This window comes from Alternaria atra (genome assembly GCF_907166805.1).
Source record: "Alternaria atra isolate CS162 genome assembly, contig: 21, whole genome shotgun sequence".
Classification (NCBI taxonomy): domain Eukaryota; kingdom Fungi; phylum Ascomycota; class Dothideomycetes; order Pleosporales; family Pleosporaceae; genus Alternaria; species Alternaria atra.
This window is the reverse complement of record NW_025091319.1, coordinates 301,346-314,459: the sequence shown is the minus strand read 5'-3', so window position 1 is coordinate 314,459 and position 13,114 is coordinate 301,346. Positions and strand designations below refer to the sequence as shown.

At 50.5% G+C, this 13,114-nt stretch overlaps 2 protein-coding genes across 2 annotated transcripts; both read right to left on the bottom strand.

The window, feature by feature from the left end:
- Window positions 1-134: 134 nt before the first annotated feature.
- Window positions 135-3,468, bottom strand: ALTATR162_LOCUS539 (uncharacterized protein; the record flags this gene model as incomplete). The annotated part of the gene is made up of 5 exons (XM_043308133.1): window positions 135-148; window positions 203-212; window positions 1,573-2,510; window positions 2,566-3,179; window positions 3,239-3,468. 5 exons carry the CDS (start codon window positions 3,466-3,468, stop codon window positions 135-137), a joined length of 1,806 nt encoding a protein of 601 aa, XP_043164068.1.
- A 3,853-nt stretch (window positions 3,469-7,321) lies between these two features.
- ALTATR162_LOCUS538 (uncharacterized protein) lies at window positions 7,322-9,210 on the bottom strand (the record flags this gene model as incomplete). The annotated part of the gene is made up of 3 exons (XM_043308132.1): window positions 7,322-7,963; window positions 8,011-8,966; window positions 9,015-9,210. 3 exons carry the CDS (start codon window positions 9,208-9,210, stop codon window positions 7,322-7,324), a joined length of 1,794 nt encoding a protein of 597 aa, XP_043164067.1.
- Window positions 9,211-13,114: the final 3,904 nt, after the last annotated feature.

Below are 13,114 nucleotides of genomic sequence, written 5' to 3'. Positions count from 1 at the left end.
TCATCAGACCTAAGAAGGCTTTGAATCTCAAGCAAAAGAAAGGGTCTTTAACCTCTTAAACCGAAAAAAAAAAGATGGTGGGTCCTGCCGCGACTCGAACGCGGGGCCTCTCGCAAGCTGTGCTCGGGTTTACCCTAAGCGAGAATCACTGATAATGGTGTTAAATATTGAACGGAGGAATGTAGGTATGGATATTACTCACTACCACTAGACTGGAGTTGTTGTTAGTGAGATGGTCGGATCAATTGATGGAACCGGAGGCGACGTACCCACAGGACCGTTTTGCTGTTACTTGATGAGAAAAAAAAAAATTGAGAACAAAATATAGTAACGTTAAGCTTGGTGTTGAAGGCCTGGTACCCACAAACGGTAGTCTGCCCCTGTACATCTGATACATCCGTATAAGCTTCCGAGAGCAAAACGCTGTCTGAACCTTTGACTTCGTAGCGCGAGACCCGTTGTGTGAAGTAGAAACACCTTCGGCTGGTAAGCCTAGTGGTGTGGGAGAACTTTGAACCAGGGACGTCGCTCGATAGATCGTCTGGCTCAGAAGGAGCTATACCGCGAAGTGCCCATGTGAAGCGATCGTTGCTGCGATAGACGGTGGCTGTGGTAGGGGAGGAGTTTCGTTTGTTCGTGGAATCTCGGACGAATACTACGTTGTTCAGTAGCTTGACGGTAGCAGGTCCAGATTGTTAGAGTAATGCTACTGCTAGAACTGGGGAGCGGGTCCAGACGTGAGCAATACTTGGAGAAGTTTGATATACTGCTAGATGAATAGTAGGTTGGACTAACGGATACGTGGAACGACTGAAGCCGGGATGGCCTATGGCCGACCTCTGAAAGCGTCTACCGTCGCCATATGTGGCTCTCCGTTGAAGCTGTTCACATCAATTGCGGAACAATGATGTCCACAGGAAATAAGACTAAGCCGACGCGTATTGTGACGTCATAGTCGTTCCTAGCTAGAATGTCAAACCTTGTACTAGCGACACCAAGACGTAGACCCCAGGTTGTCGGCGCCTAGCGACAAGGGCGCGGCGAACCGTTGGCGTGTGAGAAGACGGGCTGTACAAAGCTGCGGAAGGTTAAAGACGACCAGTTGACGCGTCGTTCGGTGTTGGCATCGAATCTCCCAACGTTGCCAAGTCACTAGTTATGCACGTGAACGGATCCTTCATCTTTCCGATCCTCCGGGCCGTCAAATTGGAGTTCGTCCTTCCGTTCCTTACCGCGGTGGACTCTGCGAAAGATGTACCATCAATTACTGCAACTTCGGTTGCACACTAGAGGGGGAGTTTAATGCATCCGCTGATGAGCAGGAGACGGCCGCAGCAAAATATTGACAATATTAAATTATTTAGATGCGGAGCTAATTGTAACACCAAAATGCTAGTCAACCAAAAGAGAAACGAACACAGTTGCGAGCGATGAATGGAAAGTGTGAAGCGATAGTATTATGTTATGTCGCCATGACGACGAGAGTATCTTGAACGATTAGTGTAGGGGAAGAGACCCATGCTGCTTGTGCAGGAGTGTCTCATACAACGATAAGAGCACCGTTTAGAAGACGTTGCCCTTGGTCTGCTTGCCCTCCTCCTCCTCAAGTTTCTTGACGTTGGTGTTCTTCCAAACCCAAATACAAGCCAAGCACAGCGGTACAAAACAAGCACCCGTGATGACCATCTTACGTTGCACGTCGCCATAAGCACCAACAACGGCATCCCGCTCCGGCGTACCGTCAAGGAATGAACTCTGAATCACAATACTGCCAAATATCTCTCTGTAATCCGCCTTGCTGGACTCAGGTAGACGCTGGAGCAATTGTTGAGGAAGGATGTTGTTCCACATGGCACCAGCAATGGCGTATCCGATGGAAGAACCGAAACTACCGAAGAGACCCCAAATTGCATTGATGACAGCGATTTCCTGGTGAGTGACGGGTACCATGACGGCGAGCTGGCCGCAGGTGGCGAAGAAAGCCGTTCCGAGACCAACAAGTACTTGAGTGAAAGCAAGGACACCGGGATTGGTGGATGGGTTTCGGAACGGGATCAGCAGAGCGGTACCTAGCAGGACGATCGGTACACCAGCGGCGGCCGTCCACTTGAAGTTACCGGAACGATGGATCCACCACGCGATAAGCGGGCTAATGGTGGACGAGGTGAGTGAGAAGGCGTTAAGGATGTATCCAGCATGCGTAATGCTTTGCCTGTGTACGACGATCAAGTAGGAATAGAAGTATCCGTTCCAACAGAAGACAGAAAGGAACATGGCGCCGTAAAGCAAGCAAGAGCCGATAATAGTGGGGTTCTTGAGGTACCTCCAGGGTAGGAACTGAACAGGCGCGAATTTGGCTTCCCAGATGTAGAAGACGGGGAAAAGAACGAGGCCGAGGATGATACAAGCGATGATGTATGGGGTTCTCCAGCTTTGCGGGGCGTAGGCGACGAGACTGAATGGCAGCACAAAGAGACACCATCCGCACATTAGGAGGATGATACCGAAGACTAGACGACGCATTAGTGAATGTGCGACCCGATTCCGAGCTAGTATGTAGCTTACTGTCAAACTGTACAAAGTAATACCACAGCGATTGAAAAACATTGCGATCCGAGTTCACCTTCTTGATCAGACCAGCTTTCTTGGCCCTGCGGTACATGACTATCATCAAGATCATCGCTGGAAGGGAGATTCCACAGAAGATGATAATGAAGGCACCGTAAGCCCAACGCCAGTTTGGACTGTACCAGAACAGATCAGCGATCCTAGGTCCGGCGAATGTAGCTGCAATACGAGGGGTTCCGTTGATAGTGAAGATGATCATGCGGTTCTTCAGCGAGGTGATATCGGCAGCCATGATGTCGCAAACGAATAGAACACCAATGTGACCGGACCAGTAGAGAATGTGACCGGCGAAGTATGTTTGTACATTGGTACAGGCGGCTTTCATAGCCATACCGACGACAATGATGCAAAGCATTACGAAGAAACCCTCGACGCGACCGAACACATCGATGACCTTGGCAATAACGAGCGGGATGCAACCACTGAGTGCAGTTGCCATTATGCTTGCAACGGTTAGAAGGCCGTGGCTACCGAATACCGAGGTGATGTATGGGCCGAGCGATGAGTCCATGGCATTTTGCAGGAAAGCGACGAATTCGATCAGGTATAGGCTACACGAGTAGGTCAGTCTTTGGATCTCATTAATCTAAACTTTGATGTTTCGACATACAAGATGAACATGGTGATCAAGGTCTTCTTGTCCCAGATCTCTGTGATTGCGCGTACACGCTGAACACCGTTTTGGAAGTTTTCCGAATCAATGGACTTGGTTTCGCCATCGCTACCAGTCTCGTGGGCATTGATGCCCGTTTCGCGATTCTTCTCCATGTCGATATCATGTGAAGGACGTGCGAAGCCCTCTACGGGTCGCACCACATCGGTAGCAAGCAAGTTCGACATGACAAGATAAGGATGCCGAGGAAATGCCGGGTAAGGCAGGGTACGAAATTGAGACGCAGGTGGGTGACGATCGCAACATAGGCAGTCCTGCCATTCTTAAGTATCCCCAGGGCCCACTCTCCGAGAACCGGACAGGGAATGTGAGCTCAGTTACAGCGTATGAAAATTCTGCCATGTGTTTCCCACCCGGCACCCGGTGGCTTGGGATCATCTCCCACCGTCCAGGTATCTTGGGATGCCCAGACAGCATTAGTAGCGGGCTAGATGATCAGATAAGTGCTAGATGATCTGATAAGATCCAATCTCGCCTTGAGCTGATCCCTGACTTGTCTTGGCTGTGCCGCAACTCTGCATAGCCAAGGCCTTGGCTCGTATTGTCAGTGGCGGTCGTAGCTCCCGGCTCATCAAATCGAGCAGTGTGCGCCGAAGCTTCTTTCCCGTGCGGACCAGCCTGAGGGTCTCGCCTTGTGAATGAGACCACACCAGGAAGAGCGTCCTCGTTGAGCAAGCGCGTGTGGTTGCATGATCGCTTGTACCGCCGTTCCTGGCGTCTTCTAGCTGGCTGCAGGTATAGCTGGCTGCAGGTATAGCCGGCAGGGAGCCAACGTTGTGTTGGAGCCCGAGGCTGTCCACGGGCATGGGCAGAAACTTCGTCGCGGCTAACTGTGTACCTATGAGCTTCCCGATTGATGCATGTGGCTTTTCGTAGTGTTGGTGTAAAACCAGAGAGGTGGAGTGTTGGGAAAGTGTTCAGCCACGCGTTGCGCGAAATGCCCCTCATGACACCACTAGCCGGCTTTGCTGGTCACGATGACATCTAATCTTATCAGATCATCGCATCTCCCTCGGTCGAAGTGGCCGTCTTTGCGGCAACTGGTCGTCCTCTAGGTTAGGCAGTGGGGGCCACCTGTGGAAAGATGGGTCGGGCCCTGCAGGGTCACGAGCAGTCGCGGTGGTAGTATTGGAGGAGCAGCCACTATCACTATTGCCCCACCGTCTCCTGGTCGCCACGCGATCCTGCCGCGACAAGCTTCTCATTTCTACGTATAGCTCGAAACTGCGCTCGAGTTGGTGCCTCTCTGGATGAAGGGTTTTCCTGTAGAACAGCGGGTACCAAAGTATCAACTCAAGTGATGATGTGGGTGGCCTCGGGATCTTCCGGGACGCTGAACGCTTTCCGCTTCTTTCATTCGACATTGACAGGTGCGATGTAACACCATAACAACAGCCACTGACATGATTATTGTGGAAGAAAATACTTCCTTCAAGATTCCGTAGCCGAAGTCTTCGTGTTATCCAGGCTATATCAAAGACATACAGGAAAGTTCAAAACTGAATAACGACGAAGTTGGGAGTAGATTGCAAGCTCGACTCCATTTACTCGCTCTTGTCTGCAAGTGGCATGCACGACGCGTTTTGTAGGACCGTCAGATCGAGCTCATTGCGATCATCAAAGTTACGAGATTACAGCTTCAATGGATTACCCATCTATCAAAATCCACGCCGTGTGTTTATGTTCTGCGGATTGTCTTTCCTTTAAAAGACCGAGCTAGCTTAGTTCTTAACGGCCCTTCCTGTTACGGCAATCATGATCCTTCGCAGTCAAGGGGGTTGTGGATGTCTGGATCATAATCGTTCTGAAAAATTCGATAAGGCTGATACGCTCGGTGCCAGGGATATTCGCCCTCGAGGGGAGGCCCATTGACATTCTAGAAGTCGCATACATTTTCTCAAAAACCTGGTATGGGTCTGTTATATCAGGTTAGCAGATGCGAGATTTCGGATTGTTTTCTTTTGGATACTTCCAGGTAATGCCAGGGTATGGACAGGATAAAGTTGATGTCTTGGGAGCAGTCGCGAACCCTTTCTATGGACTCTTCTTGGAAGATCGTGTCCCATTTCGCTCGCGTGCTGTTCTTGATATGACCGGAGAAAGTGACACGGGGGATGTAGCGCAAATCCTCGAAGGCTAGCGGGAGAACTCAATCGACCAGGATCTTCTGGCATGATATAGATTTGTGCTCGTGCAGACTCGAAATGCAGGCCCAAGGGCCATGCGACTTCCAATAGGCCCCCACGGGCCGGTCAATACGCCGTCCTGGAGGACTTGCCTAGAAACAAAAACGCAGCTGTTGGAGTGCGACGAGATTGCGCAGCTGAGAAATACCTACATCCTCTGTCGCTGTGAACGATGTCTTCCTATACTGTGACATGAAGCCAACAAAACGAAATATTCGGTCATTGGAGAAATGGATTGAGACACAACGGAGCGTATCGCGCAGATAGATAGCTTGAAGGTAAGGTGTGAGGCGAGCAAACGTGTCATAACACTGGAAATCTTTAGGCCTCGCAGCCGCCCAGGTAAATTGCGTGACTTCGTTCAACAACTGCTTGCTGACTCGAGGCAGTGCGACGGAACCAGAAGGTAGTAATTCTGCTTGTGCGTCTCCCGCCCCTGCCAGTATCCGAACCTTGAGGGCCATTTCTCGTGTGATGTCGTCGGGCGGAAGACCCGAACGAGAATGTCGTCGCCGTGCTCGTCTTCGAAATTACGAGTTTCTTCGATGTCGTGAGGCCATGTGTAAGGCCCAAGCAGGTGACCATACACAATCCCACGGATCTCCGGTGGCTGATCCATGAAACAAAATGAAGCCCCAGTTGACCTCCACCAGTCATACATGGTGAGGGCAGTGGGTTCTACCGACTCCAGAATCTCAGCCATCCATGTCAGGAACGGTAGCCAGCGGCTGTGCGATCCGATCTCAAGAGCAGCTCGAGCAACCGCTGAACAAGCTGCGAATCCAAGCTCGCGGCAAATGGCGACCGCAACCGAAGAGTTCACCGCATTTTGACTTGAAAAGTCGTAATTGCAGTACGACAATGAATCGTCGTCCAATACACTCAAACTTTTCTTAACGTCAACAGCCTTTCTCCAAAACTCGAAATCAGTACGATGTTGATAGTAGATGTACGACACCATGGTCTGATAAAGAGACTCATCATTGAGATATTCCCGCGTGTCATCTTCATGCGCTGCGTTCTTGATGATGGGTACGCGCAACCTTTCGTAGTAGCCCAGTCTACCCTGCTACCCTTGGCCTTTTGGTCTGGCTTTGATCTGCTCAATGTCTTCGGTCTCTTCCGGATATGGGTCATCATTGTAGCGTCGGGTTAACCACTCCTGCAACAGTAGCCAATGGTCCTCGTTGCTCTTCTAACGTGACTCCGATTGTTGTGTTTGATCCGAGATCAACCCGGAAGTCATCGACTGTTCTCGTACATCTAGCTATACGTCCTCTACTCCAGGTTGGATGAGTTGAATGGAGCAAGGCGGACTTGATGGAGACCTTGGGACTATGACGTGTTCGACTCGCAGTCCTATGGAGTTGATCATGAACCTCAGACTCGCACTTTGTTGGTCTTTGATATACGCCTCGATCTCGGTAACAGTGTCCATCTATATCCGCTGTCAATTATACTGCTGCTATGCAATGCCAATCAGTTGGAATACAACCAAGGTGCGTAGACGTCTTCGTTCCTGCATTTCAGTGATCTGTATCGGTCTAGATTTGAGGCAAGTTCTGGGAGCCATCGCGCTTCTGGTTGATCAAAGGGGCAGGAATGTCAGTGTATCCGCGGGTTGATCGGTGTAGTAGAGCGGACATGATTCAAAGTAGGGGGTATTATCCTTGTACAGAACGAAAAAGCCTTAGGCAGAGAACCAGTATAATTGCGAACAGGCTGCACCCACGTTCGCAGTGAGTGGTCATGGTGGTGCCGCCACACCCTGGTGACGAAAGCAGATCCAATGTTTCAACCTAGTAACTTCGTTTCGAACTCAGCAGCCAGAACACTAATCCTCAGGTTCAGTCTCACTACTAGGCGCCGACGAAAGCGACAGATTCGAACCAAAAGAAACAAGTAAAGACCCTTCGCCACCCCTACCCTTCTCTTTCATCGGCTGCGGCGGTAAACCTTCCGCCATCTCTAGAACCTCTAGCAACCCTAGTAATCTCTCAGAACTTGCCTGCATCAGCCTCTTCGCTTGGTCTTCCTCCTCAGCGTTGCCTCTCTTGCCTTTACCCGTGCCATATACTTTATGCCGTACTTCGATACCAGTCTCCATGGCTTCACGAAGAGCGTCCGTTGGAGTGAGAGCTTTCTGCTCCATCATGTACATGAACATTTGCTCCAGAATAAGCGAGATCTTGGTGTTTGCCGCAAAGCTCTTTGTTGTGCCCTTGAGGGGAAGAAGTGTCTCTTCAAAGTCCTCCTGCATGGGGTTTCTGATGAAGTAATTCGGTGGCTTGCCGGTTATCAAAGGGTGGAGGAGGTTGGCGTTGAAAGCGACTCGGATCTTGGAAGGTAGCTGTATGGTAGACAGTAGGGCTTGGAAGATGATGGTCGGAAGCTGGTTGAATTCTTCGAGGATGTTGTCGCAGAAGTCGAAGAGCGGGGTGAAGAGGCTTGGTAAGGCTTCGGCTACTTGGACGAGCTGTTCTTTGTTAGTTGCTATTCATGCTAGAAAAAGGAGAGACGTACGAGTGCTATGAGACGTTGTCGCAGCTCGATCGCATCCTGTCCACCAAGGTGCTCTATAGCATCGCGTATGTTCCTAATAGGATCATCGCTAGTGTCCCAAGACGTCTCGTTTGCGCTCTCGTTGTCGCTACCATCCGGCACGTCCTGCATGTCATCGTCGCTACCATAGTCGGCCAACTCTCCAGTTTCAAAGTCAACGTCCTTTACATGTTGGTCGTCATCCCTCTTGCGTTTCGGCTCCACTGTCTCCTTGTCCCATATCTCCGGGTAGTCTTTGAGTGATTCGGGTGTTGCCGTCGCAAGTATAGCCTTGACTATCCGACGTCTTCTGGCGCGATTTGTCGGAGCTCTCCCATGCCCAACAATGTAGTGCCAGATCAGACTCTGTTGTAGGGCTGTCGTGTCGCTCGTCCCATCTGGCAACTTGCTCTGCTTGACGCAAACATGCCAATCGGCTTCTAGAAAGTCAAGCATATTCGTCACCCATAGCTTCCATCGGCTCCACCGTTTCTCATGTGCTACTGCGCAATTAAACGCCCATCCCACAATGTGCCAGAAGTCGTCTGCGCGATACCACAGGCTCTTCTGATTGGCAGCCTCGCCTGCTATTCGTTCAATATCGCCGCTCGGCTCGGGTGATGCGCTTGCGTCGTTCCTATAGCCCGGTGCGCGCCGTCTATTGCGCTCATCTGGGAAAGTGAATGCTTTCCTTATGGTTGTGTACGCGGGATCGTCTATCGTCGCGCGTATGCATTGTAGGTAGCGCAACGCAGCATTGGAACCCTTGACCGCATCTCGTGATTGCGCTTTAGTCGTGAGTTTAGGATCGGGGACTATGGAGGAGGCGAACGCGATGTACGCAGGCGGTGCCAGGAAGCCTATATATGGCTTTGCGGGTGTAGAGATGCTGGTACCGGCGGTAAGGAGGCTGCAAAGGAAGTCATAACCGCTGGCGTCTACAGTCAGTGTAAGCTTAGTAGTTCGTGGTTTATGCTGTCGCATACATTGTCCGCCCTCGAGATAGGCTTTGGCATGGTTGGTGAGCTCATAGGACGCTTGCTTGGTCGGCCGATGTAGTTCTTGTCGTGGTAGAGTCCTCAACGCCGCCTCGAGCGCTGGAGATGAGGCATCCTGACCGTTATTGTTTGCGAACGATTTGGGTGTTTTGGATTTGGAAGCTGGTGTCGCAAGCCTTGCCATTAATGCGATGCGACAGTCGATAGGGGTGGTGCGGGGGAGTTGTGGGCAGCATGTGCGCGCCCGCGTCTAAGCGCGCCATCACGTGATAGGCGCTGGGTATCTAGATGCAATGTGCAAAAAGGGATCCATCGATATATCTTTACCTGACGTGATCACTACGTATGATGAGCACAGTACAGGGTCCAAGACAGTTGTCCATTATTCCTGGAGCCAGTAGGGTGTGATAGGGTGTTCGCTCAAAAAAGTGTCGCGCTCCAACTCTCCAACCACCCGAAACTTCACTCCCCCCAATTCCACCACCACGCAAAAAAAGTAAACTCCGTACTCTGACAGGCTTCCGAATCCGGGAATCGAACCCGGCTCTTCTCGGTGAAAGCGAGATATCCTAGCCGATGGACTAATTCGGAGGGATTGATTGATGGAAGAAGAATGACTTTAGAACAAAATAAAGTCACTGTTGGGTATGCTACTCCCTCTACAATCAGCCCATCAGAGATGAGATCGGGCTGGTCCAGAGGCCTGATTATCGGCTCCGTGGTTTATTCCTATGGCGTCTTTTTGCGGGGCGGCGTGCATACCCCTCCACTAAAACCCACAAGCGTTGGAGACATTGACAAACCAACGCCCTGGTCCTGTGCAACATGAATCAAAGACGATGTCACACCCATCTAGCCAACATGCGAAAGAGATGTTCATCAAGCATCGCACTCGAGATACGGACAATCAAAAAGTAGAGTCACGCCAAGTTTTTCGTGGTTGACTTGAAGTTGTTCATCATTCCTAGTGGCATTTTCCAGAAGCTCGCTGTGCTCGCAGGATTTGTCAGGGGCTCGGCAAACCTTAGAACACCAACATTCAGAACCTATCACCACCACGTCACAACAGGGAGCTACATCGCCCGGTTAACTTGCAGATGTCATATGTTTTCGAATATATCTACGCAAATACTTGACACACTTAGTCTATCTAAGTAATTTCAATGGAATCGCAGGGTTAATAAACATTAGATGTGTGGCTGTACCGTGTGCTGATCGCGTGCCTTGGGCGCTGCGCTGTGTCGTAGAACAAATACAAGACGTGTCGCGGCCGAAGTGCTCAGAACACTGAGAATGCCAATATCAACCGATTCGCGAGATCTGTTATATTCCCAATAGCGACAATAGTGACTCCTGTCGACGGTCTTAACCTACAAGTATGAATGGAGAAAGAGCAAGAGAGGCTTCGGTGGCCAGATTGCGTATTCAATACCTAGTCGATTGTCAGGCAAGGTGCGCATGATCGTTACATCTGGTTACGAGGATTTGCTGCTACTCAGTAGGCACTTCTCGCTACCCAAATACAGGTCGTGACCACATCACTGCTGCCTCCTTGAACGACGATACGAACGCGCCTGCCAACGCGCATCACGCAACGAGCACCTCACTACGACCGTAACAGCGATCAACGGCGCAATACGAATGCAACGGGTATTAGTGTAGAGCAGTCGTGATCACGACAACGGAGATCGCTAGGTATGGCAGAGAAGTAGCTGGCCGTTGAAAAGGCATTGAAGAGTAGGAGCAAAAGGCAGCTCGAGGGAGGCACTACCAACATGCGCAAGAAAGTGCACGACCAGAGCCGGCCTCGGAAGAACCCTATGGTTTGAAGACACTGAGAAGCCAAGCACCTGAAGATCGTTTGGCACCATAGATGTGGTACCCAAATCCACAGCGGAGACTTAGTCATTCGCTGGAAGACTCAATAGTCCCGCTATACACCAAGCTTTCCATCTCAATTTCGTCACAGGGCAGGCGCTCCAGCTTCACCCTGAACGATTGGCAGGCTGTGCCGCAAAATACCTCACAGCTCAGCATATCTTTTATCTCCTGCAGCTCTTCGATGTACATTGTGGGCAGAGGCGCGAATGCCCGGCCGTATGCATGTCTGCATACAAGAATCGTCAACCAAAATCTAGGCCCCAAGGCAAGCGCGCATCCTTCATATCAATCTTCCCAAGGGTAACTCTAGTACAGTAAAACAATTCGCGAACCAACATTAACTGTTTTCGGCAAGACCGCCGTTTGTTAATAGCAATAAGTTCCTATGCCATCAACACACAACTCAAAGAATTCCATCTGGGAGTGCGTATCGCTGGCGTCAAGGTCGATGCCAAAGTCTGTAAAGATGGTACCGTGTCATGGTTTACATCTGCGCAGCCTGATAGAGCGCTGATAAAGCTGTACACTCGCTGTCGCACGATACTCTACAGAACCACTACCTTCGAAGTTAGAGGTTGGGTATATACAAGTCCTCGTTCGGGGATGATGGTTTTCATACTTGACTTGGATAGGTATTGAATATGTGTCGCGCATTGGACAGAATTACACCCTTTTGATACAAATGGTCAGTCTTTCCGTCTCATGAACTTGTCCTATGGCCTAGGTATCTGCGTCTACAAGCAGATCACAACACCGTATACATGGCCACATTTAAATACAAGGGGATATCTTCGCAAATAAACGCTGTCTGTTCGTAGCATGCGTCTTTTCGGTGCGTGTTTCCGACATGCGCCACACGGCCATGCGCCTCCGGCACCAGCGACCCTCCCGGCTGTCAGCAAGCAAGTCGCCGCCGAATTCCATAGAGTAGCCGAACAGTACTCAACACCACACTTCCTCTTCCCCGAACACCTTACTGGGCTATATGTATAGCCTCATTTCGAGCGTACATAATGTTTGCGACGGTTGCCAGTAAGACAATTGAAAGCCTTGATCGGTGATCGTGTATCAAGTACGGAGACCATTGGTTCGGGTTGGAAAAAACGTCTGAGTACTCCGACAATCCTGCAGGTAACCGAACACCCCAAACCTCGAACATACAGTATGTCTGTAAGCAGGTTAGGGCAGAGTTCTGTAAGGCCACTATGTCATCGACGATCCTCCACTTCCAAGATCATCAGACGCTCGAAGAGCTGATACCTGGTTTGCAACGCAAATGGCTCCGCCATATTTCCCTCGGTTTTCCCAACTGCTTTAATTCCAAGTTTTTTGTCTTGAACAACCGACTTCGAACCGGAAACCAAGGTCCTACTTGGATCAATGTCCTTTGCAGCATTCCGACACTACACACGCTTTCCCACCTTACTATCACCTGTTGATCGTGTACGTCCGAACTTTTTCTTGACAGCCCTCCTTCACGCTCCGGCAAGCACCTATGCCACTGGTGGAAGGAGTTCGGACCACCTCCCGCCGGCGAAAAGCCCAACTTCGAATTACCATGGCTTTCGGACTCAAATTATCAGCATTACGATCCTCAACTCTACGATCGGTTCGTATACGAAGATTGAGGACTTTGTAGTATCAACAAGATCGGTGTAAGAATAAGGATAGATCCTATAACGATTGAACATTGCCAGTGCAAGCTAGCGATCAGACGCAGCCAGAGGAGGTGGCCAGACAGCGCGAGGACATCACCAGGATAAAATCAATTCATGAGATATTGATAGCTGAATATCGCGACGCCCGACTGATAGTGCATGTGTCGTAAGCTCCACGTTCTGGTCCTTTTGTGGCGCCTTCCCCTGTTTTTCCCCGCATCGCACTACTGACGTAGCGCGAAATAGCGCGGCTCGGCAGTTACACAAGTCGCTCTAAACCTCACTCACGATCATCATGCCATCACTCTTTCGATCAATGAGCCGTGCGGTCGGCTCAAATCTCGACTAATCCTGTGAAACATGGCTGGGTCAAAGTCGAATACAATTGCCGCACACTTCATCCGCTTCCGCTCGATCTTGGAACCGGGGGTACAATCCCGGGCGTGTGGCGCTGCGAACATGGGCACATACTGATGTATGGAAGCTAATTTCAGGCTATCTCGCCTTCAAGGCTCTCTACTGGACAACACTCGCGAATATGTGCCGTCG